Source organism: Mustelus asterias, chromosome 1 (assembly GCF_964213995.1).
Source record: "Mustelus asterias chromosome 1, sMusAst1.hap1.1, whole genome shotgun sequence".
NCBI classification, from domain to species: domain Eukaryota; kingdom Metazoa; phylum Chordata; class Chondrichthyes; order Carcharhiniformes; family Triakidae; genus Mustelus; species Mustelus asterias.
In genome coordinates, this window is record NC_135801.1 from 113,631,171 (window position 1) to 113,657,561 (window position 26,391).

Below are 26,391 nucleotides of genomic sequence, written 5' to 3' on the forward strand. Positions count from 1 at the left end.
AATTCCCAAATCATTCTCTTGATTCCTCTTTGCGGATTTTTTTTGTTAGTGTTAATACTCCTGCCTCCAGATTATTATGGTGCTTGTTCAAGAACTGGATGAGTAGAAATGTCCTTGTTAAAGGGAAGACAGAAGACATTGTCTATGATGCCTGCCACAAACTTCATTCCCTAGTGTCACTGTACCACCCTGAAGAACAAGGGCAGCAAACTCATGGAAATAATTTGCCATCTTTCATAGTGCTGATCAAAATTCAGAAACTCCCTACTTAAAACCGCTGGCGGAATACTTCAAGATGTGGAGATACCGGCGTTGGACACCTGGTGTTGTTACCTGGCGTTTAACCTGGTGTTGTGAAACTTCATACTGGGAATACTTCAACTCAAGGGCAATTAGGAATGGACAATAAATGCTGGAAAATCTCAGCAGGTCTGACAGCATCTGTGGAGATAGAATAGAGCCAATGTTTTGAGTCTTGATTACCTTAGTCAGAGCTGGTTCAGACTCCAGCATCCACAGTATTTTGCTTTTATAACAAATGCTGGACTAGCCAGTGATGCATTCATCCCATTAATGAATCTTAAAAAAAACATGATCTTCAATATTCCTAAGAAGACATGTTGCCGGGAATTTTCATCTGGCACTCATCAGGACAAACACAAAAATGCCAAATTTCAAATAATCACAACAATTTATAGTACAGGAGAAGAGGCACTGATTGGTTGGCAAGTTGATTATGATTGGCAGAAGCATTACCATGTAGAAAGCAGTGGGGAATTATAGGTTTCCCAAAAGCTCCTGGATAATTCAAGAAAGATGAAAGGTTTGAACATATTCCTTTTGTTTGCAGAGAATGGGTCTCTGTGTGAATGTATATTGCTTCTAGCAAGTGTAAATGATCTGCGTTGCAAGCTTGACTGATTATCATAAATTGGTTGTTAGTGTAGCAATTGGTACACTCAGGATTGCTCAGCTAAACAGCCCTTTTCTCCTGTAGTGTAAATTGTTGTAATGGTTTGAAATTTGGCATTCTTATGTTTGGCCTGATCAGTGCAAGACAAAAAAATTCAGCAATATTATTCTTTTCAGCAATGTTCAAGATCTGTACTACTAAATGACTGAAGATCATGATCATTTCAATCCAGATGCCCCACCTATTACAGCAAAGAACCAGACGTTTCACATTTAAAAGAACAGATAAAATAGTTTTTAAAATAAAATCTGAACCACATTTATTTACTAGCCGTAAAACTATGTGGGTTGAATTAATGTAGCATGTTAGCGATCTTGTATTCAATCCTTTGCTGTGCATTGTTAATAAAGGCATGAAGATACTTATCAGTAATATTACACATTATGACTTTAACTTCTTGTTTTTTTTAAGGAATCTGCAGGAAATCTTGTGAGGCTGGACTATTTGAGAGGCTTGCTGTACAGTACAAGTAGTTTGAAAAACAAAGCATGCTTTCATAGTTGGTTATGATTAAGGCCTTTTATAGTACCCAAAGTGAATGAAACCTAAACTGTGTGACCATATGATTTCTAGATGTTAGTAAACAATTCTTGTTTGATTTAAAGAAATATCTTAAGATCATAATGAGTATTTACTACATAATTATATAGAATTTCTCAATAATTAAATGTAAATCTAATTTCTGGATAAACTTGCAGTCTGTCTGCCTTGCAAAGCAAGCATCAGCACTTTTCCTTAAAATGTTGATATTAGATTTATCTTGCCTCTCCAAGTATCAACACGACTCTAACCATTTTCTTCCTAATGTCCTCAATCATAGTGTCACCTCTAGTCTTCATAGGTATCTGTCTCAAAAATCACTAGTCAAATCCCTCGGAGTCAAGTTTATCTGGTCACTATTATGTCAGTGTTTGTGGAAGCTTGTTGAAGCCTACATTACAATTGCGACTATACTTCAGTAAAGCCCTTCATTGAGTGTAAAGTGCTTTGATAACTCTGAAGTCACTAAATATGCTACTGTTAGGGTACCAGAGCAGAAACCCCACAGTATGACATGAAGCCCCACCAAACTCCAACAGTTTTTTTCTATTTTGGCATTAGTGTGAGGATAAGGTATTTCACTCTGGGTGTGATTGCATTGACACCCTAGGAAGCTTTTATCAAAACAAACTTTATTTAACAATACAGTTTAACTATAACAAATAAATTAGCTTAGCTTTTACCAATTGAAATACTTAAACATGACAAGATATAATTCTTAACTGCTAACCTATCTCTATTAGTTCCAATTTAAGCAATATCCCTTCTATAGATTTAAACTCCTCTTCAAAACCAACTAGCAAATAACACAGGCTTACATGTTTTTGCTTGTTAACAGTCCTAGAGCCTTTGAACACTTCTGGAGAAAGAGAAAGACAGGGAGATACCTATCTTTTGACATTCAAACAGCAGCCTCCAGAGAGAGAAACAGAGACAGCTCTCCTTTCAGGACCATGTTTGCTTTTCCCTGTAAGCTTAGTTCCTCCCATTAGGACATGACTTAATCAAGACTAATCAAAGCCTTACACTGAAACCCCACAGGGAAAACCAACATAAAGAAACATGCATTAACTCAGATTAAAACAAATGCCCCATCAGCTAATATCAATTGTTGGTCTGCATTCTCAGCATGTGATCTGCCCTGGTGCAGACAAATCAGCACTGTGTTAATACAGCTGAATTCTAAACATACCCCTTACAAGAAACATGATAAAAATATGTTTCTTAAAGGCATAGTATCATCACATTATAGATATTTCACACTCTTCACAACACCGAGACTACTTTGACTAATGTTACAAATGACTTGGTGATTGATATGATTGTGGTGCATTAACCATTCTCATGACTTTTCCACAATGTTTGGCATGATCAACTGTACCATGCACCTTAATCAGCCACATTGTCCAGATCTGTTGCATTGACTTTGTGTGGTTCCACACTGCATCTCCAGTAGTGACTCCTCTTTCCTTTACAACACTGTCACTTTGACACCTTTTCTACCCACTCCTTAAATCCTGGTCCACATTTTCTCTCCTCATTAAAACCTCTTAAACCCAGTCCTAAACATTGAATTCCAGGGTCTCAGCGCAAATTTAAGTCTGGCATTCCAGGACAATACTGAAGCACATTGCACATTGTACTATTTCAAAAGGGAACAGGCATTCTGGTCAACGTTTCTTCCAAAATCAACATCACGAAAGAACAGATTATTTGGTCATTATCACATTGTTTATGGAAGTCTGCTGTGTACAAATTGGTTACTCTATTTTCTACATTACAACAGTGACTACACTTCAAAAGCTCTTCATTGGCTGTAAAGCACTTTAACATGTACAGTGGTCATGTAAAGTGCTATATAAATGCAAGTCTTTTTCCTATAGGTACACGTTACAATGAGTAGGTGAGCAACAGCAACTTATTTACTTTTCAAGTGGTTGATGTTGCAAGCTTTTTTTTTGGTGGGAATAATGTAGGGAGGAGCTACACGATAAATGGAAGAACCATAAAGGGTGTAGAGACGCAGAGGGACCTGGGTGTGCAAGTCCACAGATCTTTGAAGGTGACGTCACAGGTGGAGAAGGTGGTGAAGAAGGCATATGGCATGCTTGCCTTTATAGGACGGGGCATAGAGTATAAAAGTTGGGGTCTGATGTTGCAGATGTATAGAACGTTGGTTCGGCCGCATTTGGAATACTGCGTCCAGTTCTGGTCGCCACACTACCAGAAGGACGTGGAGGCTTTGGAGAGAGTACAGAGGAGGTTTACCAGGATGTTGCCTGGTATGGAGGGGCTTGGTTATGAGGAGAGATTGGGGAAACTGGGGTTGTTCTCCTTGGAAAGACGGAGGATGAGGGGAGACTTAATAGAGGTGTATAAAATTATGAAAGGCATGGATAGGGTGAACGGTGGGAAGCTTTTCCCCGGGTCGGTGGTGACGTTCACGAGGGGTCATAGGTTCAAGGTGAAGGGGGGGAGGTTTAACACAGATATCAGAAGGACATATTTCACACAGAGGGTCGTGGGGGCCTGGAATGTGTTGCCGGGCAAGGTGGTGGAGGCGGACACACTGGGAACGTTTAAGACTTATCTAGACAGCTATATGAACGGAGTGGGAATGGAGGGATACAAAAGAGTGGTCTAGTTTGGACCAGGGAGCGGCGCGGGCTAATTGTTCCTTGTTTCTCGTTTCAAGGCTTCATTCTATGATCATCTTGCTGGTGCCAGTACAGAGCGAGACTGCGGATAGTTGGGAACCTGTCTCGGGGGCAGGGAATTCATATGGTGTTCGTGGAAGTGGAAATGACTAGGGTTGGGAAGCATTTTCCGATCAGGGCCATTGTGATCTCCTGGACTCGTTTCGATCGCCTCAGGGGGTCGGAGAGGAATTTCCCAGATTTTTTTTTTCCCCATATTGGCCCTGGGGTTTTTCACTCTGGGTTTTCGCCTCTCCCTGGAGATCACATGGTCTGGAATGGGGGGGTGGGGGTGAGTTAATAGGTTGTGATGAACAAAGCATCGTAGCTGTGAGGGACAGCTCGGTGGATAGGATATTGGTATGTAGATAGGCTGGAAAATTGGGCGGGGATCCTGGATTCAGGATTCAATCCTGGACCGGGGAGCGGCGCGGGCTTGGGGGGCCGAAGGGCCTGTTCCTGTGCTGTATTGTTCTTTGTTCTTTGTTCTTTTGTTACCATTTTTGTGGAGAACAATAGCATTTTTTAAATAGCGGAAATGTGAAACCCTGGTTATTTACTAGAAGAATGAAGCCGCAGGATTCCATGGTTTAAAACAGGGGGATTTTTAACTATACAAGAGTCAACAAAGCAAACACAAATACTATATATCCTATTACTCTAATGTTCAGAATTAATATGAGATAAACATAAATTATCAGACAGCTTGTGGTTGAATATAAGCCATGATTTACACATTAAATGTCAGACACAACTAGGCCGGATCTTACAAATTGGCTGAGCAATCCACTCAGATTTTAACGATCACAGGGAGTCACAAAATACTGCAGTTGTGGCCTTCCTAATGAGGAGTTTCATCTCTTCTCCCTTTAGGAGCTAATCTGATCCCCAGCCGACAACAGTGCATAACCAATGGTTTTCACGGGCACGGTATTCACCACAACTGGTACAGAACTGCAGAACCGGTTCAATCTCATATAGATGATGTAGATCCACTAAAGTTATCTTCAAGTAACAGAAACAGCTGGAGCAACTTATTCTCAGCTTATGTCTTCTTCTTCAGCTTGTCAGTACTGCACCAGTGGACTCATAAACTACTGCTGACCACCTTGGTCTGATCTGTGTCCTTTATCTCTAAAAGAGCGTGCGTTCGGCAGAAGTTTTGTTTTCCTTAGTTTGTTTCTGTTTCCTTAGAAACTGAGAGGGTCAGTTTCCTTCCTATGTTCCTGTTCCTTTTCCCTGTCTGTTCCCTTTTCAGTTCAGTTTCTATTTTAGTTAGAGTCTCAATAAATAGACACAGATTCCCTCTCCCAGCTCTTTCAAACGTGGCTCCCAACATTCCCAGAAAACCTTAAGACCAACAAAATAGGTTTTGGGAATGCCAGTCAAGATGATGAGCTCCTTGTCCATACTTTTGAAGTGTTTTGTGGTGTTCTGGAAGGAGTTACGAGGAGAACTGTGGTTACATGCCCAGGGAAATTTGGTAATTTTGCTGCTTTCAGAGGACTGGGCTTTGTATTGACTTTCAGGACTCCACTGGAGGTTAGATACAAAGGAGACAAAACAAAAGAGGTGAGACATACAGAGGAAAAACAGTGAGGAGCATGCAGCGAAAATGAAACAAACTACCTGTGAGACATAACAGAAGAACTAGTAGGGAGATGAAGATTTACACAACAAGTTATGATCTGAAATGCATTGCTTGAAAGGGTGCTGGAAGCAGATTCAAAAATGACTCAAAGGGGAATTGGATAAATACTTGAAAATGAAAATAAAATGCTGAAGAGCAGGGGGTTGGGATAATTTGGTAAATTCTTTCAAAGAGCTTTCACAAGTATGATGGGCTGAATGGTCTCCTGTGCTATATGGTGTAGCACTCTTGCCTCAGAGTTGTGAGGTTATGGGTTCAAGCTCCATTCAGGTCTTGAGGACAAAAAAAGGCTGGCACTCCAATGCAGTACTCTGGTTGTGCTCCATTGTTGGAGGTGCTGGCAACCCTGTCACCTTTTAGATGAGGTGTTAATCTCCTGAGGCCCCCATCTCCCAATTTGGGGCAGATGTAAATTCCAATGACACTCATTTGAAGGGAGTTATTTCTTGTGCACTGACCAATATTTATCCCTCAATCAACAGGACAAAACAGGTTATCTGATCATTATCACATTACTGCTTGTGGGAGTTTGTATACAAATTGCCTGCTGAATGTCCTACAGCACTGAACACACTTCACAACTACCTCATTGGCTGTAAAATGCTTTGAGAATGTGGTGAAAAGCCCCACATAAACGCAACTCTTTATTTTCTATTTTACTATATAACTACAGATTATTATTTTAAATTGCCCGATGTTACAAATAAAATATAAATTATTTTCTCTACATTTTACTCTCCTCTAGCATATCAAATTAAATATAATTATTTGCAAGGGAGAGCGAAAGCGTGTGAAAAAGACTGCATACATCTTCAGTTTTAACACTTGAGACATCTTTAGTTTTAACACTTGAGATTAAAAAATAAAATTAGGCATAAAGGGGAATTACAATCATTGTAAAAAGTGCTAAGAAGGATTCATCTTGTTGGAAAGGCGTGCACTATTTTGTTAATCGTGGTCAATTTCTGAATGGTTCAGTAAGAACCTGCTCAATAAGAAGTGAGCAGGTTGTGACAGGATTGCCAGCAGCGAAGAAAGTAGCGTTGCTACAACTAAAACATAGCGGTGGGAGCACAGCGCAAGCGTAGCGTCCCTGACACCAAAAAGCACATAGCAATCCCGCCAGCCCTTTATAAACAGTGCAGAGAGCGCTCTGGCTCAGGTGGGTGTGTGTGGGGATTCCAGTTGTTGGTGTGTGGCTTGTTCCCGGGAACTGCGATCATCTGCATCCCAGCTATGGCTGACACCTTGCGAAGGTTGGTCAATACGACGACCTATAAACTGCTGCAGAATAAACTTGAAACCTGGTACAAAGACTATCACGTGAGTTTTATTTTACTTTCTTTTATTCTCTCATTTAAAATCTCTCGCTGGAAGCATAGAAGACATGCACTGCTGAATCTGACAGTTTTTTTCCTTTGCAAGGCCATCATCTTCTGTGAGCCAAATTCTAATCATATCAGTTGCAAAATACGTTTGCCCTGAATAAACTATTTGAAAAGATTCATGTATGATCTAATTTGTACTGAATGGCGCAAACACACATGAGACCCAGTCTCACGTGATACACAAATGATCAGTCTTGATTTTGATAATTATTTTGCTTGTTTAGTGTGATACATTGCAACTGCAACTATCAGGCAGTTTTTTTAGACACTACATTCCGATGTGTCCTGGTCAGATCGTTCTTGTTAAAATTTTGCAAATTAGCATGGAGATTTCCCGGGAGTTTGGTAACTAAGGACGCCTGTTGCTATGGCAATGTGGAAACCAGTCCCGGTAAAATTGCAACACATTTTCTGCAGCTACACTCTGTGATGTGTTTTTAATCCTTCAATCAAAATTACTTCAATACACTCAACACTAAGGTGTCAAATAATGAAGCTGACATTAGTACACTCATTAGTGAAGGACAAAGTATAAATATTGCTGACATTTTCAGGCAGCCTTTCAGGGAAAGAAACTACAGCAGCAACTTGAGGTAGTTTCTCTTTTTTATTTCTACACAGGATCGAGTTTCAGGAAAAGATAGTATTTGCATAATCCGCTGCATGTCTATTTAACGGGATTAGCTAAACGAGTAAACATTTAGAACTTTACTTGGACAATAAAATTGACTAATTGAGTGTTTTATTTCAATCGAGTGTGTGATTTCACCGCCATAAATATTGTTCAGTGGTAATTATCGAATGATTTAAAGCAACCAGATGGGGATGTCTTTCATGATGCTGTTGCAATGGTTTAATTTAACTTCAGCAATTTTATCTTTCATATTAAAACAACATCCATTAAAAATATAAACCTGTATTACTAGCCCGATTGACCAGAATCCTTAGACCTGCATGTATGAACAATTATTTTTGTCACAAATTGAGGAATACTCATATATTTATCACACTTGTGGCCTTATCAGTAGCTTTAAATGTTGTTTTGTGGTGCTCTGTAATAGTTTAATTTTAGGAAGCAGAAACACTATTACATCCAGAATGTCCTGACTTTGGTTTCCACCTAATCATAGAATTCCTACAGTGTAGCAGGAGGCCACTTGGCCCATCTAATCTACACTGAGTCTCCGACAGAACATTTTACCCAGGACCTATCCCTGCAATCCCACATTTTTACCCCACTAATCTCTCTAATCTACACATTTTGGGACACGAATGGGCAATTTAGCATGGCTAATCCACCTAACTGCACATCTTTGAACTGTGGGAGAAAACTGGAGAACCCGGAGGAAACCCAAGCAGGCATGAGGAGAATGTGCAAACTCCACACAGTCACCCAAAGTCAGAATTGAATCTGGGTCCCTGGCACTGAAGCACCTTTTTTGGGCGGGGTGGGGTTTGGTTAAGCGGCCCATAGAAGGAGATGTAAGTATTCATCATACATATCAGTGCAAAACCATACAAGTAGCTGAACCAGCCAGAAACTATTGCAACCAATTAAATGTACTGTTCAGCATGTGGTATTCATGAGAATGCTGGGGAACAAGGTGGTCAGGCAGAACTGCTGCTTGACTCTTAATTTCTTTCTCAAATAACTTCACTGCATGTTTTTCCAAAATATTTTATTATAATTAAATAATCAGAATTATGTCCAAGTGCTACCAATGCCTCGAGGCAACAGGTAACAAGACAGAAGTAATGATGTCCTAAGTTTGGCTGACTCTTTTACAGGGGGTAGGGAAGGGAGAGTTGGCAGACCTCTTGAGTATCACCCAGGGTTATCATTCACACCATCTAGAGTTATGGTTGCCAACCTTTTATCTGACATGGCACATCTTTGTGCTCTTAAAAAAATCAGTGACACTTCCTATTTTCTCCAACTGAGCTGCTCTCTAGCAAAGCCCTTCTATCTCTAAAACCTCCTAAAAACATATCGCGCCACCATCTAATACAATTTTCAGTAGTTTAAGAAATATACAATGAAAGCTTTATCACAAGTTGCATATTTTTTATTGAAAATATACATTTAAAAAACTTCTTTTGATGTACCCACACATGATAAAGAAAGATGATCGTTGGAAAGGAATTATTGTGAGCTTTAGTGGCTGATATGTCTTCAGTATGATATGAGAGGGTTAAGTTCACTACCTTGCTTTCATGCCTTCAGTCTCTCCTCTATGCCAATACTCAGATGGATCCAAGACAGTTGCCAAACAGGGTTAACAATTCACACCATTGCTCTCAATGACTTCAGGCCATGCTAAGTCCAAGAAATGAGTTTTACAAATGTCAGAAGTCAATAGTCCAGGATCCTGAAGGGTCACTACGAGAAACATTAACCCTGTTTCTCCGCACTGCTGCTGCCTGACTTACTCGGTATTCCCAGCATTTTCTGTTTTCATTTCAGAAGTATAGTATCTGTAGAATGTTGCTTTTTTATTTGTACCTGATGTGAACTGTGCTGGTGTAGACTGAATGAGAAATTACTAAAGTTGTAGCCAGGCTATCTACCCTATTCAAGACTGTCATGTTATAGTGTTAATGTTTGCCCAAATTTCTACAGAGAATTGGGAGGAGGAATTACTCTTAAGGTTTGGAGGTTTAAAACAAAATGTTTTCACACAGATTTAGGGAAAATGTCACCGAGAGAAGGTGATTAATGTGCTATTGGAAATTATTTTCCACAAAGATTGTAAACAAGCAATTCATTTTTTTTCTTGTAATCAGTGAACATCTCACACCCTCTGTTCTGTTAGACAGTCTGTCAGGATTGAGGATGACTTGCTTCAACCCTCGATCAATGGATTCCGAATTGGCTGATAAGTCCAATGTGTGATCTGCAGACTCTGCCACGTGTGGGGCAGGTGAAGAGTTGGGTCGATGGTTTGTGCACTTCCTCCGACGTCTTGACGTTGCTTCAGCACATTCCGACAAAAATTATTATGTGTTTGGTGCATTCCGGGATGAACCTTCTCCATTTGGCTTGTCACAAGTGAGGGTATCTCATGAGTTGGCAGAGATATATGACCTCTTCATGGATTCATTGCAGATATCCCTAAAGCAGTTCGACTGGCCTCCTGGGAGATTCATGCTGCAACAGAGCAGTTGCTTTGGGAGTTTGGTGTCAGGCATATGAAAACATATCCTGCACCTGAGCTTGTTTTAGCATCTTGATATTAGGCAAGTTGGCTTGGGAGAGTACATTGTTGTTGGACTGTTTTTCTTGCCACTTAATTTGGAGGATCTTGTGAATACACAGGTGGTAATACTCCTCCAGTGTTTTGAGCTTGCCTGCTTTAGGTTGCTAAGTCTCTGTAGCGTATAGGAGCACAGGGATCACCGCTGCCTGATAAACCATGGTCTTGGGTTTGAGATCCTGGTCCTCAAAGACTCTTTCTCAGTCAGTTGAAGGCTGAGCTGGCATGTTGGGGATGATGATGGAATTTTGTCATCCATGTCTGCTTTTGTTGAGAGAAGCCTCCCAATGTATGAAAAATGGTTCACGTTTTCCAGCATCCTCACTGTTGATTGACAGGGGGAGATGTTGTGCCATGGGAGCTGGTTGGAAGATGACTTTAGTTTTCTGGGTGTTTAGTGAAAGGCCTATTTTCTCATGTGCCTCCTGAGAAGGAGTCACAATGACCCAGAGCTCAGTTTCTGAGTGAACATATGCACAAGCATCTTCTGCATATTGAAGCTCTATGCTGGAGATTAGGATGGTTTTGGTTTAGGATTGAAGGCTGCATTGGCTGAACAGTTTCCCGTCTGTTCTGTAAATGATCTCTGTGTCTGTGGGTAATTATTGCCATAAGGCAATTGGTGCAGTGACCTAGTCCACATTGAAATAGGGTTATGGTGGTTGCATTGGTGAGAATCACAGTCTGCATGTGGAAGATGGTGACAATTTTGAGGGCAGCCAAATTTGAGAAGGATATTAAGTCTTCACAGTTGACAGAATCAAAAACTTTTGGAAAGCCAAAAACGTCATGTTTGTTGCTGTTCCTTCTGTGTCTGTGTGGGTGCTGCGGTTTCCCCCATTGTCTGAAAGATGTGCTAGTTGGTGCATTTACCCGGACAGTTGCCGAGTGTGGCAACTAGGGGAATTTCACAGTAATTTCATTGCAGTGTAATGTAAGCCTTACTTGTGACTAATAAATTAACTTTAACTTTTTGCATTTTTTTCTTGAATTTGCCGCACAGCGAGGGTCATGTTTGTGGTGCCTCTTGAGGGCAAAAGCTGCACTGTGACTGTGGAAGGATTTCCTCAGCCAATGGAAGGAGGTGGTTGAGGAGGATCCTTGCAATGAGTTTCCCTTTGGTATATAGCAGGGATATTCCTCTGTAAATAATACAACTAAACTTTCAGAGCAACCCTCAAATTCCCTGGCATGCAATCTTCTTCCCAGATAAGGGAGGTTGTGCAACCATGCCAGGCGTGTATCTTTGCTATGTTTCAGAATTTTTCCAGGGATTTCATATGTTCCAGTGGCTTTGTTTTTCAACTGTCAAATGGCATTTTCAACTTTGCTCCAAACCAGAGTTGAGATGGACGGTGTTCTGAGGAATTCATGACAGATTCTTGGTTGAAGAGTTCTTCAACCAAGGGGAGGCGATAGCCTAGTGGTATTATCACTAGACTATTAATCCAGAAACTCAGCTAATGTTCTGAGGACCAGGGATTGAATCCCTTCACGGCAGATGGTGGAATTCAAATTCAATAAAAATATACCTGGAATTAAGAATTTACTGATGATCATGAAACCATTGTCGATTGTTGGAAAAACTCATCTAGTTCACTAATGTCCTTTCGGGAAGGAAATCTGCCATCCTTACCTGGTCTGGTCTGGCCTACATGTGACTCCAGAGCCACAGCAATATGGTTGACTTTCAACTGCCCTTGGGCAACTAGGGATGGACAATAAATGCTGGCCAGCCAGCAATGCCCATGTCCCATGAATGAATTTGTAAAGAATGCACTCTGTGGTTGATTGCCTTCCTGTTCTTGGTGAGCACCCCTCCATGCTTGGCTCTCAGCATAGTGACCCTTGTGTCTTGACCGTGCTGAAGAACCCACACTATTTCTATCTACCATTTGCTCTTTAGGTTACATGTTTTATGCTGTAACACCTGCAGGATGACTGCTGCTTTTCTCTTGAATCGTAGTGACATTTCCAGTCAATGAAAGTGTTGCGTTTCTGCTCAATTTAGGCCCAGTAAATCTTGGTCATAGTGCTGATGAATTTCTGGTCCTGGGTACCTGGCAAGCTTTCCTATAGTTCTTCACTTGTGACTTCGAGGAAATCTGAGAGAGATATTTAAAATTCTGAATTGGTTGAACAGAGTAAATGTGCAGAATATTTCCAGTTCTTGGAGAATCTAGGCCTTGTAGTCTGTGGCAACTTGAAATAACTATGGGAAGCTGTAACCACTACTACAATTCTAGTCAAAGCAGAAATTAACTACCAACTAACCTGTAAACAGTTGATGATCTCTTCAAGCAGTGCTGGTGGGGTTTATTGCGTAACATGTGTTCAACTGTGCGAGTTGGCCAGTGTTAAGCTCCAAAATGGCACTATTGACTTCAGTTGTTTGATGTTATGACCTGCCTGCTCTGCATCTTCCTGGCAGACATTAGCTGCACACACTGACACCTTCACCAAAATAGCATTCAGTGCAATTTGCTGAAGTGTGTGCATGCATGGTCTCTGAGGAACATCCTTAGTACCCAAACAACAGAGACTACCAAGCCCAATTTCGCACTCAGTATATTCTATTCTATTGTACTATTTCTAGTAACACTAACTTATCATTCTAAGTATGTGCTAATATCAATTATATACAGAGCAGGAAAAGCAGTGACATTTCAAAGTAACGGTAACATTTAATTCACCTTTAAGGGATATGGGAAACGACCGGGAAAGTGGAGTTGAGGTCAAAGATCAGCCATGATCATATTGAATAGCAGAGCAGGCTTGACAGGCCATATAGTCTACTCCTGCTCCTATTTCTCAGGTTCTTATGTGCTTTGTTGCTCAGATCTCTGTGTCCATCCCTGTGACTTTGATTACATGTACTGAGATAGGAAAAGGTGTGAAATTATTCTTACTGTCTGAAAGTTAGCGACCGGAGTTCTCCGGCCGTTCACGCTGGCGGGATTCTCCGGAGCTGCTGGCAGCGCACCCCTGCCCTTTTGTTTCCCGCCGGTGTGGAGTGACGTCAATGGGAATTTCCACTGATAGCGGCAGGACGAAAGAATCCCGCCATTAACAAACAACGTGCCACCTCCCGCTGGTGGGAAACATGCAGCTGGGAGGCCAGAGAATCTCGCCCAGCATGTTTTAAATGAATTGAAGTGAACCTATTTTGTGTTGTACTGCGTTCATGTGGTCCTAGGGCTCCTTCTCAAATTGCTAAATTCTAAACCAGGAGTGTCAAACTCATTTCTTATGATGGGCCTAATCCTTTATCCTGGCACATTCAGCAAAAGCCTAATATAAGCAAATAAAGAAAATTTATTACACCCTGGATTAAAGTTCTTATTTGTTTTTTTCACCTTCAATTATTTCATTTTGCAGATGTAACATTTTTTTCGAGTTCTTCCCCTTCCTGTCCCTGTTGTTTTTGTACAGTACATTTTCTTCCTTATCTGCATTCTAATTTCTCTCTCCTTCCATATTTAAGATTACCTTTATTCATTATTATTTCTGTTAAATATATATTTGCAATTCATATTTATTTAAATAATTGGTTAATTTATCCTGTTGGTTGAATTTAATAATGATCTTGGTGGATTTGTGACTGGGTTTATTTAACAAGTTGAGTGTGACTGCCTTGACAGTTAAGGTGGCATTTGACAAGTGTGGCATTTAGAAACCCTGGCAACATTTTTAAGTCAGTTGAAATTGGGGGAAAACTCTCCACTGGTTGTAAATCAGTAAGGATTGGCAACAACACCTCCTCCACGATTATCCTCAACACTAGTGCCCTATAAGGCTGTGTCCTCAGTCCCTTAAGAAGTCTCACAACACCAGGTTAAAGTCCAACCTGGTTTATTTGGTAGCACAAGCTTTCAGAGTGTCACTCCTTCTTCAGGTAAGTGAGGAGTTGTATTCACAAACAGGGCATATATCGACACAAACTCAATTTACAAGATAATAGTTGGAATGCGAGTCTTTACAGGTAATCAAGTCTTAAAGGTACAGACAATGTGAGTGGAGAGAGGGTTAAGCACAGGTTAAAAAGGTGTGTATTGTCTCCAGCCAGGACAGTTAGTGAGATTTTGCAAGCCCAGGCAAGTCGTGGGGGTTACAAATAGTGTGACATGAACACAAGGTCCTGGTTGAGGCCATCCTCATGTGTGCGGAACTTGGCTAGCAGTTTCTGCTCAGCGATTCTGCGTTGTCGTGTGTCGTGAAGGCCGCCTTGGAGAACGTTACCCGAGGATCAGAGGCTGAATGCCCGTGACCGCTGAAGTGTTCCCCAACAGGAAGAGAACACTCCTGCTGGTGATTGTCGAGTGGTGTTCATTCATCCTTTGTCGTAGCGTCTGCATGGTCTCCCCAATGTACCATGCCTCAGGACATCCTTTCCTGCAGCGTATCAGGTAGACAACGTTGGCTGAGTCGCAAGAGTATGTACCGTGTATCTGGTGGATGGTGTTCTCCCGTGAGATGATGGCATCCGTGTTGATGATCTGGCACGTCTTGCAGAGGTTGCTGTGGCAGGGTTCTGTTAACCTCAGCCCCTTACTATACTCCTTATACACCTATGACTGTGTGGCCAAATTCCCCTCCAACTCGATTTTCAAGTTTGCTGATGACACCACCGTAGTGGGTTGGATCTCAAACAATGACAAAACAGAAGACAGGAAAGAGATAGAGCAATTCTCCCATCCCGCTGCGCTGCTTTTTTTAGCGCAGCAGGCCAGGAGACTCGAGCAGCGGCCAATTCGCGGGATCCATGCTGGGCGTCCTGGCCTCCACATGTCTCCCAGCGCTGGATTTCTGGTGCTGTCAGCTCTGCGAAAGTCGGTGATTGATGGGGGGAGCCAGCGATCGGGGCTGGCCGGGGGATATTGGGCGGGGCGGGGGGGGGAGGTGGTGGGTCGGGGCTGGGCAGGTCCAGACATGTCCGGGAAACCAGCAATCGGGCCGTGGGGGTGTCGCAAGGCCGGCAATGAGGGGTCGTGGGGCTGGCCAGCAATCGGGAGGCTGGCGCTAACAGATTGGCGCATGCTCAGTGCTATGCTGCCAGCCTCTCCAGGGGAATAGACTCCATCACAGCATTTTAACGTCATGCTAGTGCACTCTGCAGTGCACAGAGTGTGGGAGATTCTTTTTTAAACTCCTGCAGAAAAGACCAGCGGGATTTACTCCAGCTTTTACGCAAATTCGACACTTAGAATTTTTTTGGGAGAACCCCATGCAGAAAATCTGGTGAATTAGTATGAGCCAATAATCTCTCCCTCAATGTCAGTAAAATGAAGGAGATGGTCATCCAACTTCAGGAAGCATAGTGGAGGATATGCCCCATCTACATCAACAGGGATGAAGTGGAAATGGTCAAGAGCTTCAAGTTTCTCGGTGTCCACATCACAAACAACGTGTCCTGGCCCCTCCACACTGACGCTATAGTTAAGAAAGCCCACCAACTTTCTCAGAGGACTAAGGAAATTTGGCATGTCTGCTATGACTCTCTCAAACCTTTACAGATGCACCATAGAAAGCATCCTTTCTGGTTGTATCACAGCTTGGTATGGCTCCTTCTCTGTCCAAGACTGCAATAAACTACAAAGGGTCGTGAATGAAGCCCAGTCCATCATGCGAACCAGCCTCCCATCCATCGACTCTGTCTACACTTCCTGTTACCTAAGAAAAGCAGCCAGCATAATCAAGGACTCCATGCACCCCGGACATTCTCTCCTCCACCTTCTTCTGTCAGGAGAAAGATACAAAAGTCTGAGGTTACAAACCAACTGACTCAAGAATAACTTCTTTCCTACTGCCATCAGACCTTTGAATGGACCTACCCCATATTAAGTTGATCTTTCTCTACACCCTAGCTATGACTGTAACACTACATTCTGCACTCTCTCATTTCCTTCTCTATGAACGGTATGCTCTGTCTGTATAGTGCGCAAGAAATAATACTTTTCACTGTATACTAATACATGTGACAATAATAAATCAAATCAGTTCAACCTAGCACAAAGGAAGATGATCGTGGCTTTTGAAGGTTAGTCATCCAGTTCTGGGACATCACTGCAGGAGTTCTTCAGAGTAATGTCCTTGGCCCAACCACCTTCAACTGCTTCATCAATTGACCTTCCTTCCATCATAAGGTCAGAATGGGAATGTTTGCTGATGATTGCACAATGTTTAGCACCATTTGCGACTCCTCAGATACTGAAGCAGTCCATATCCAAATGCAGCAAGACATGGACAATATCCAACTTGGGCTGACAAGTGGCAAGAAGCATTTACGCCACACAAGTGCCAAGCGATAACCATTTCCAAGCAAGAATCTAACCATCTCCCCATTTTTACCCATTGCTACTTGCTTCTGTTACCAAGACTTCAAGCTCGAGAACTTACTCCCTTAATGTGTCTATCTCCCTTTTTAGACCCTCCATTAAATGCATCTCTTCAACCAAAATTTTAGTGACTCTCCAAACATCCTACCCTTTGGCTTGTGTAAATGTTCTTGTCAGATTATGCTTTTGTGAAATACCTTGTGATGCATTCTACATTAAAGGTGCTATCTAAATGCAATTTTCTTTGTCTATTAAATCAGTTTCTGTCTGTTGAGAGTAAAAAAGTTATTCTGGGTTAGCAAGATTTCTAGAATTAACATCAATGACAATGTATTGAGAGAGTGTTTCCAGTTTAAAACACAGGGAATCTCTGGTATATCTATTATTCTATTGGATAATATGAAGGGTTCTTCAGTTTTTGTTTCCTCCGCCTGATTCACAGATCAACTCATGTGACCAAAACTTGAATCGATGCTGTGAACTTATTGAACTGACCTCAAAAGTCCAAGGAGAATTATTCACCATTCTCAGCCTTGCAGCAAGTGAAGGTATCATTTTTAAATCTTCACGTTTTATTTCAACATCTATTTCTCACTACTTGCCTTTTAAAAACCAAATCAACTTCACTTTCACTGTATTTACTTGGATTGCAGACACTGAATTCCATTTTTGGGCCCTCAGTAGAAGGATTTATTGTTGGCGGGGGGAGGGTAGGGAGGGAGGGGTGGTATGGGGATGTGGTAGAAATGATCCCAGCTGCCAACTTTTCCCTATATACAACACTGTAAAAAGCTAGCTGATGAGAAATCTTCTCAACAGGTTCTAGGTTTTTGTTCTATAGCATTGTGAAAAGAATGGTTTGAATATGCATATTTTTTTGTGTTCACATTTTTCTCCACTTTTAACCCATACATTCTGGTAGGAGGATGAAGAAAACTATGTCCTGGGATACAGAAAGGATTAGTCCTGCAACTCTTTTCCACAATTTTCAAGGTCATGACCAATAAGTTTGTGAAGTAAGGGGCTGATTTTTGTTTGTTGCCTTCATGCTGTAATTGGAAATCCACAACTGCAGCAAATCCAAGAATATTACATCTATAGATTCCCCTTTATCTGAAGATAGAGGTTTTGCAGAGTTATGAAGGAAAGGAAAGGGGGATGGAACTAGCAGCTCTCCTGGAGCAACGGCAAAGATAAGCCAAATGGTCTCCTTGTATACTGTAGTCATTCTGTGATTCTATGATAGAAACTTAGTTATGTAGTTGAAGTCCACCTATTGGCATGTCCACATGGCTTTCTTGAATGCAGCTGTCACCAATGTTGGCTGTCTCCAAGGAACCAAAATTGCAGGCATTTCAAACAGATATCATATTGCATATTTGCATTTGATAATGTATTAATGCCTGTTCTTTGGGTGCAGAAGTGATTGGTTGAGAGAATAAAATTAAGTATATGTGGTAATGTTTCATCTGCATCCATGGACCTTACTTTATTGCCTTAGGGAGTATTAAAAAATTGGCTTTCCAAAGACCGGTTTCAGCCTTTGTTTCTCCTTTTTGGTGCGTTAATGTTCAGTCGTGGGAAAGTGAAGGAAACTTGTCCCAGTGATGTCAGCGAAGAGGAAGCATGTCCATTAAATGCTATTGATGTGACAGGGGCCTGCTCTGATTTTAGAGTAGGAGCTGTCATTCGAGAATAAAGAAACTCACTTTGCCTATTTTTTTCAAGCAAAACCAGTAACAGAAGATCTTCCAAATAATTCAGTGAACACTAAATAAATCAAATGCTAACATTGAAGAAGTACTTAAATAATTGCCTTTACATTTTTACGTTTTTTCTTCTTTTCTTTCGAAGGTGGTGTTTATTCTGGTGTTGACACTATCAAATCCCGTTTCCTGCCATGGCTTGGTACCAGTTTTACTGTCATTACCTCAGGGGTGACATCTGACACCAGCCTTACTCTAATGCAGGTACGTAAATATACAACCTGAGTGACTCCTGCTCTTGCACTTAAAAAAAAAACTCTGATTCTGTCGTTTGGAGCTTGATTTTCACCTGTCAGTCAAAGAGAATAAAAGAATTTCCTGCAGCAGGCACCCAAGAGGTGTTTGTTGTGAATTAGATCTGATCCCTGTTTTCCTTCAACTGAAGACATTTTTGTTGATGAAGTTGCTGGGACTGTGAGCCGACAATGGGCGCAGTGAGAGAAACGTACCCAGGTGAACAGAACAGCCAGCAGCCCTGGTCAATCAGAGTTAAGGATTGAGAAATAAACAGCGAAAGGAATGTGAATTAAAGAGGGTGAATTCAATGTTAAATCAGGAATAGAGAGGGAATGAAAGAGTGGACTAAACACAATAAAATGAAGAAGTGAGAAAAGACTGAAAACAACTTATGTCACTTTTAAAATCTCCCTGAAAAATTCAAAACCAGAAGGAATAGAATAGCAGTGGGGAATTCATAATAATTAATAGTTATCATGGTGTTAAAAGCTTGCTTGCACTACTAATCACGAGCTCTAATTACCTATAGTGTTTTAGTTTCCATGTACTGCAGAAATGCAGCACCTTCATTACATTCATTGCAGGTCAAATGTGAAACAGACAGTGAAATGCCATTCTTGCAACGCTAACATCATTGTGCAGTTATTAGATATTCATGTTTAACCACAATGAAGGCATCAGTAATGGTGAACTCTATTAGCTTCACATTCATTTTAACAATGCTGCACAATAAACAATCACAATGTTAGAATGGTACATCAATTTGAACTTTCAACCAAGCACGTGAATCTTGAAATGGAGTAACAGTTAAATTTGTTCTAAGCCTCGCCAGTTGGAGAACAGTCAGAAATTACTCCCAGTCAGGGGGGGGGGGGGGCGGAGGGGGCAATCGACCAGACAAAGGGTGGAGAGTGATTGTGAGGGGGGAGGCCAGCGATATCCAGAGTCAGGTGCCTGACAGATCTCTCTCTGCTGTTGCACAGAACAGAGAGAGATCTGTGCATGAGCAGTGCGCCCTCTGGTGTAGGCCGCCGGCTTTTGGGTGAGTTTAGGCCCCACTCCTCCCTCTGCTGGTGGGAAACAGATCTTGCCTCATTATTTGCTCAGAGTGTGATAAGATTGGATTTTTAACTTGCCCAAAAAATTGGTGTGATTCTCTCCCGTTTTCACGCTCGTTCGGCACTTAGAATGTTTTGGTAAGATCGTCCCCCTGAGGTGTTGCTTAACCAGGCGTGAGCACAATCCAAATTTGAAACAATCTGCTACGTTCGGATATTTTTTCAACCAATTGAAAATTAGTGATTACAGATTTTACAGCAATGTAAAGTTTTAAAAAGCTGCACGTAATCATCTGGAAAATATCCGCTCAACCTACATTTTATACTTATTAAATCACAAACTGTAGGGGGCATTTTCCACCCCCATTTTCGGTGGGCGGGAACGTCAGTGAGGGTCAAGATTTAAGTCCCAAAATGGCTTTTACTGCAGCAGGATTTCCCTGCTTAATTGCAACCACCTCCTGCCAATGACATAACAGTGCGGAAACCTTGTTTAAATTCATTTACATATAAGTAGCAGGCTGGAATATCCTCCCACGTACAAAAGTCCCCGATAGATTTTTACAAACGGGGAACTGACAAAGAGACCCCACTGGGGGTGCACAGATAAGTACAGCCCCCAGGGGGGAGAGGGTCATGCCTGGGTAGTACCCTGCCACTGCTCCTTGGCACTGCCAGGGGGCAATGCCGTGGGAGGTTTGCGTTTGGGGGGAGGGGTTTCATGGTGTTGCGAGTCAGGGTTTTTTTGGGGTGAGTGCAGGGGGCATGGTTCCGCTCTGTGATGCATAATTATACTAATATTTATGTTGCTCACTAACTTTCTAGGAATCTGCTGAAAAAGACCAGAAACTGAGAGAGCTGGCAACATTTCATGAAAAGGAAATGATAGATTTGGAGACTGAATTAAATACAACACGTCGTCAACTTGGGACAATCAAACAGGAGTAAGCAATTTAAAAGCAGAGTTATGATTATATCTGACGCAGAACTGCTGATTAAAACTTTTTTTGATTTTATGTATTTGAGACCAGCATGATAATTTATTTTCAAGGAAGCTTTCTTGAGCTTTAGAAGGCAATGGGCAGAATTCTCCAGCACCCCGCTGTGGCGGGTTTGCCTGCGACGGAAACAGCTTGCCATCAGCCGCTGGCAGAGTCGATTTCGCCGGGACTGGAAGACCCAACTGGTGGGAAGAGCTGGAGGATTCTGCCTCATGACAAAACAGTCAGTGGGTTGAAGTTCCAAAAGTCAAGCATTTGTCAGTCATCCATATACAATAGCATTTCCTTCTCTGCTCAATTGCTTTAAAGAACAAGTAGGCTTGGTTTTAACTCTGATTGGGATCAATACATGGAGAGTCCAAAACCTTCACACACCTTGTGGTCTGAAAGCGTTCGATCAGCTGGGCTCCTGTTAAAATATGGGGATGGGATTTTATGGCCTCACTTCACCCGAGACCGGAAAATCCCACCTGAGGTCAACGGACATTTCCATTGTCCGCCCCTCGCCTGCTCCAATTCCGTGGCGGGCAGGGTGGTAGAATTCCGGCGATGAAGTCTGTCTGTTGCCAGAAATCAGCGGGAATGACATTGAGCATGGCTGGTGGGAGCAGGAATTGGGGATAGTGGTCACTAGGGATCCAAGGAATCGAGCCTCTGCACCTGTTTGGGATGGTGGGGTTCTAAATAGATGCTGCTGAAACTATACTCCATGGCCCAATGACCTTACTTCACAGATTTTTTCAAGCAAGATTAAACATTTGTAGCTCGATTTAGAAATAAAATGTGGGTAATGAAATTATTAGACTGTCCTGGTGGGTGACAAACAGCTGATTTGTAGCTGGGAAAAGAGGGATTGACGATTACCTGCGAGTTTTGAATAAGTTGTATTCGAAACTTGTTCAGTGCGTTTATCTGGTGAATAACTGAACGATGTGGATCAGGATAGTTTGATTCTTGCACAGTCAGTACTGAGTTAGATAACATCAGTTATGAAGCAGTACAGGTGCCATAATTTACCTTTGATGCTCTGATATAGAGAGTTGAAAATGTTAAGATTTTAACTGCTCTTCGCTATCACTCCTGCTGGAGATACCTGAAATACAGGATAAATTTAATGTTTGCAACAGGGGTCATGCTTGTCAGCTGGAAAACCTGCTGGAGTCCCTCTGCCCATTAATCATTTAAGTAGCCAATGTCAGGTCTTCTCTGGGATTAAGGATCCTGGGGATGGTGGTAGCTGTTGGTAAAACATCCACCAGAGGCTTGCTTCCATTGTGGGGCTAAAGATGAGTGATGGTGTGGTAGGAATTGTGGGAGAAGGGGAGGTTGGAGGTAAAGGTTTGGGAGGTGGCTTTTGGATACCCCATTTCCCCTGCATCTTGATGCTGGGCCCCTCAATCAGGCACTGCACCTTCAAACGAGGGACTGACACAGGAACCCGCAGGGATTGCTTTCGGACTCCCCACATGGCAACTCCCCTGCCTGTCCCTGGTTGAATACCAGGGATGTGGGCCTTCAGTGGGCATTCATTGCCTCAATTGACTTGCGGGTGAGAAGGCCATCCATAAGCCTTCCTACCTCGGATTTAGTTGGCCGGAGGCAGGAAGGCAGCGGGGTCACCATTCTGCACCCTCTCGCCTGATTAAATACCTCCAGCCTCTAAATTCTCCTTTGGGGCTCATTAAATTCTGCCCACAGGATATGCCTGTGATATCCCTTCCCCTCCAGTGAATACCCCCCATGGCACCATGGTTCAGATCTGAATAAGGGATATTTAGAAGAGGGATGTAGTACTGCATCCCGATGGGAGTGGTGAAACTTGGTGAAAAAAATGGCTGAAATTTATTTGTTATGAAAAATTATTGGGCTAGATTTTGACTTTGTGCAGTAGTGTTAAGTGGGTTTTGGAAATCAGGCTGCTGTGTTACTAAATCTGGAGAGACGTAACATGAGCTGCTATTGACTATTTTATACCATTGTACCAAACCAAACTATTGTGCTGTCCCAGTGTATATATAAGAAACATATATTATCAAAGTGGATGAAACTTAAAGCAAATTGTTTGGATGCACTGTTATTGTTGATGATAATGGAAGGAGAGTATGGGTATAATTTAACATTTGGCCCAAATATAAAAAGACTTTCTTTAAATCTGTTGCAGGTGTAGCCCCTCTGGAATAGATGCAATCAGCACAAAGCTTTTCATTTAGATATGATCACATGATTCAATAGGCTGATATTCAGATATTATAAACTGTCCTCTTTTTATAGGCATAACATAAAAATCAGAAAATCTGCTAGATCATATGTCTGTTGTAATGAAAACAAGATGTATTTCAGCGTGGCTGGAAACACTGCTAACTGAGATGGACTGTAAGTCTTCTAATTCATTCAGTGCTGCCTAACCAAAATCTCCATGACTTCTCTCGAGTTACAAGGCTATGAGCTACATTGCCTCAAGTACCATCACTCCTACACCCCTTCAATTGCACACTATTAAACAGCGAAGAACATGAATTTATGTGGCCCCTTAACATGTTCTTTAATTATCGCAAAGCTTTTCTCATTTATTAAGTTACTTGAAGTGCAGTCGTTTTTATACACCAAATATGCATTTTTCACACAGCAAGTTTCTGCAAATCACAATTAAATAAATTGTCACATGATCTACCAGACAAACTTCCCACTCTGGGACCTTTTAAATAAACCAATCTATGGATCAACATTAGTTTGAGTCCATCCAAATGATGAGACTCTAATATTTTCAAAGACTTCTTCAATGGAGCATTCCCTGAAGTGTTGAATAGAAGGGTTGGTTTAGATTTGATGCTTAAGTCAAGGAGGGGTGAGCCACCACCTGACTAGATCTGCAAACCAAATAATGTGGGTGCCTATTACCTACACTTTGGCTGGGATTTTCCGTCCCCCCATGGCTCGTCATTGGCTGACACCGGAATCTTCTGGACCTGCCGAGGTCTATGACATTTTGTATGGCTTGCCTACCCCACTGCTGAGGAACCTGCTGCGTGTGGGGGAAGAGCTGGAAAATCCCACCATTCCTCTCCAAACCACAATTACCATGTTCCTTTCCTGGGTGACCATTTGTAACTTTTACTCTTTTTGGACTAACAATTGTAGAAACCAAAATCTGGTATAGAATCTACTGACGTGTATATATCCTTGGAAAGCAGGGTGGTGTTTGAACAGAAGGCAGGATTTTCCAGCCTCACTTGCTGCTGGGATTGGTTGCGTAGAAAGTCAATGGACTTTTGGCTGGTCTGCCACGCCTCAGCCAGAGGTTTTAAGGCAGCTGTTGCAGGATTTTACCCTATTGGACAAGTGCCTCAATCTGCAGCCAAAATGCTGTTTACTGGGATTCCCATAATAGGGTGTCACTGTAATCTTAAATTTGAAACTGGCTTTGCCAAGAAATGCTCATGGAACCTTTGGCAAAACCTATTAATAACTGATCCTGCATTTTAATTTGACTGCTTAATTTAAACCATAACATGTATTTGCCAAGTGATTGTACAGTTAAGTGAACACCATAAATGCTGCTAAGTGCATTTTCTGTTCTCTGTATCCTCTTATTCATATCAAGACTTATTGCGCATTTTCCTACTTTTTTTATAACCTTGGGTGGCACAGTGGTTAGCACTGCTGCCTCACAGGACCAGGAACCCGAGTTCGATTCCTGGCTTGGGTGACTGTGGAGTTTGCACATTCTCTTGGTGTCTGCATGGGTTTCCTCCGGGTGCTCCGGTTTCATCCCACAGTCCAACGATGTGCGGGGTAGGTGGATTGGCCATGCTAAATTGCCCCTTAGTGTCCTGGGATGCATAGGTTAGAGGGACTAGTGGGGTAAATATGTGGGGTTATGGGGATAGGGCCTGGGTGGGATTGTGGTCGGTGCAGACTCGATGGGCCGAATGGCCTCCTTCTGTACTGTACTATGATTCTATTCTATGATGGCACTTCTTACCTTGATCAGTTTTCTCTTCCAACCATGATCTAAATGCTTCAAACACCAAGCTTGATGCGACCTAATAATTGTAACTTAATTTATAATTGTAACATAATTGTAATTTATAATAGTTTATTGTAACAGGGAAGCAAATGCACCTGCCTTTCGTTGGACTTGCTCTGAACCCTTCAACCCAAAATAATTTTGCCCACAAGTTTGCTGGCGGTGTGAGCTGATAGTGAAGCAGTGAGGGTAACAGGGTGATGAGGACAACCATGGGAGGAGTATCTCCTTAACCCATCAGATTGAAGGATTGGGAAATAAATACGGGAAGGACCGACAAGGAGAGTGAATTAAAAAAGGGTTAAATTCAATGTTAACAAAGGTACAGAGAGAGAAGAAAAGGTAGATTGGCTTAAGAGGTAAAAAGGAAAAATCACATTTAAACAATGACATTTTTAAAACCTCTTCAATCAAAACCTGAAGGAATGAGGTGTAACATTCGTAGTAATTAATTTTCTGTGCTAGAGAGGTTGACTGGCAAACAGTAAGATATATCATGCAATTCAAAGAGGGCAAATGTAGTAAAAAAATTTAACTTTCCTGTGACAAGCTTTTTGCAAAGTTTATGATACAACAACACAACTGGAACAGCAGGTTTTGATATTTGCTTCTGTATGTCTGCTCCTCCCCAGCAGTTGTTATATCATTCTCCCATAAATAACAACAAGTATTATCCTCATTGTTATTTTGAGAGCAAAATCTGAGCCGTACATTTTTATATATTTGATGACATCTGCTTTTGAGTCTTATTCTTTCAGCAAAATTTGTCGGAACAAAGGATAGAACAGCAACATGTTCTCAATTACAGGGCTGCCTATAACACACCACTTGCATATAAAGGATCGGTAAATTTATTTATTGTACAGTATCATATTTCAGTAAAAGTCTCGGAGGGGCTCTGTGAATATTTTGCTTGCTTGGAAAAGAGAATATTTCTTGTTTGCATTTATTCTTATGTTTGTTTGAAATGTAAAGATATAACATAAAGCCATAACATTCAAGGCTATGGGCCAAGTGCTGGCAAGTGGGATTAGGTGGACAGGTCAGGGCCTTTCATGTTTCGGTGCGGACTCAATGGGCCGAGGGGCCTCTTCTGCACTGTGTACTCTGTGATGTGATAGGTTAATATAATAACATGACACTTCCATGTGTTAAGAAGGTGAAGTTGCATGGGATCAGAGGTGAGCTGGCAAGGTGGATACAAAACTGGCTCGGTCAAAGAAGACAGAGGGTAGCAGTGGAAGGGTGTGTTTCTGAATGGAGGGCTGTGACAAGTGGTGTTCCTCAGGGATCAGTGCTGGGACCTTTGCTGTTTGTAATATATATAAATGATTTGGAGGAAAATGTAACTGGATGGATTAGTAAGTTTGCGGATGACGCAAAGGTTGGTGGATTTGCGGATAGCGATGAGGACCATCAGAGGATACAGCAGGATATAGATCAGTTGGAGACTTGGGCGGAGAGA

The 26,391-nt window shown here is 41.8% G+C and overlaps 1 protein-coding gene across 1 annotated transcript in view; it reads left to right on the forward strand.

The window, feature by feature from the left end:
- Nucleotides 1-7,096: 7,096 nt before the first annotated feature.
- spata18 (spermatogenesis associated 18) overlaps nucleotides 7,097-26,391 on the forward strand; it is a 90,116-nt gene continuing 70,821 nt past the window's right edge. The window contains exons 1-4 of the mRNA XM_078238423.1: nucleotides 7,097-7,183; nucleotides 17,280-17,385; nucleotides 18,692-18,807; nucleotides 20,724-20,842. Of these exons, the coding sequence (XP_078094549.1) occupies nucleotides 7,097-7,183; nucleotides 17,280-17,385; nucleotides 18,692-18,807; nucleotides 20,724-20,842 (428 nt within the window). The remainder of the gene's footprint in view (nucleotides 7,184-17,279; nucleotides 17,386-18,691; nucleotides 18,808-20,723; nucleotides 20,843-26,391) is intronic.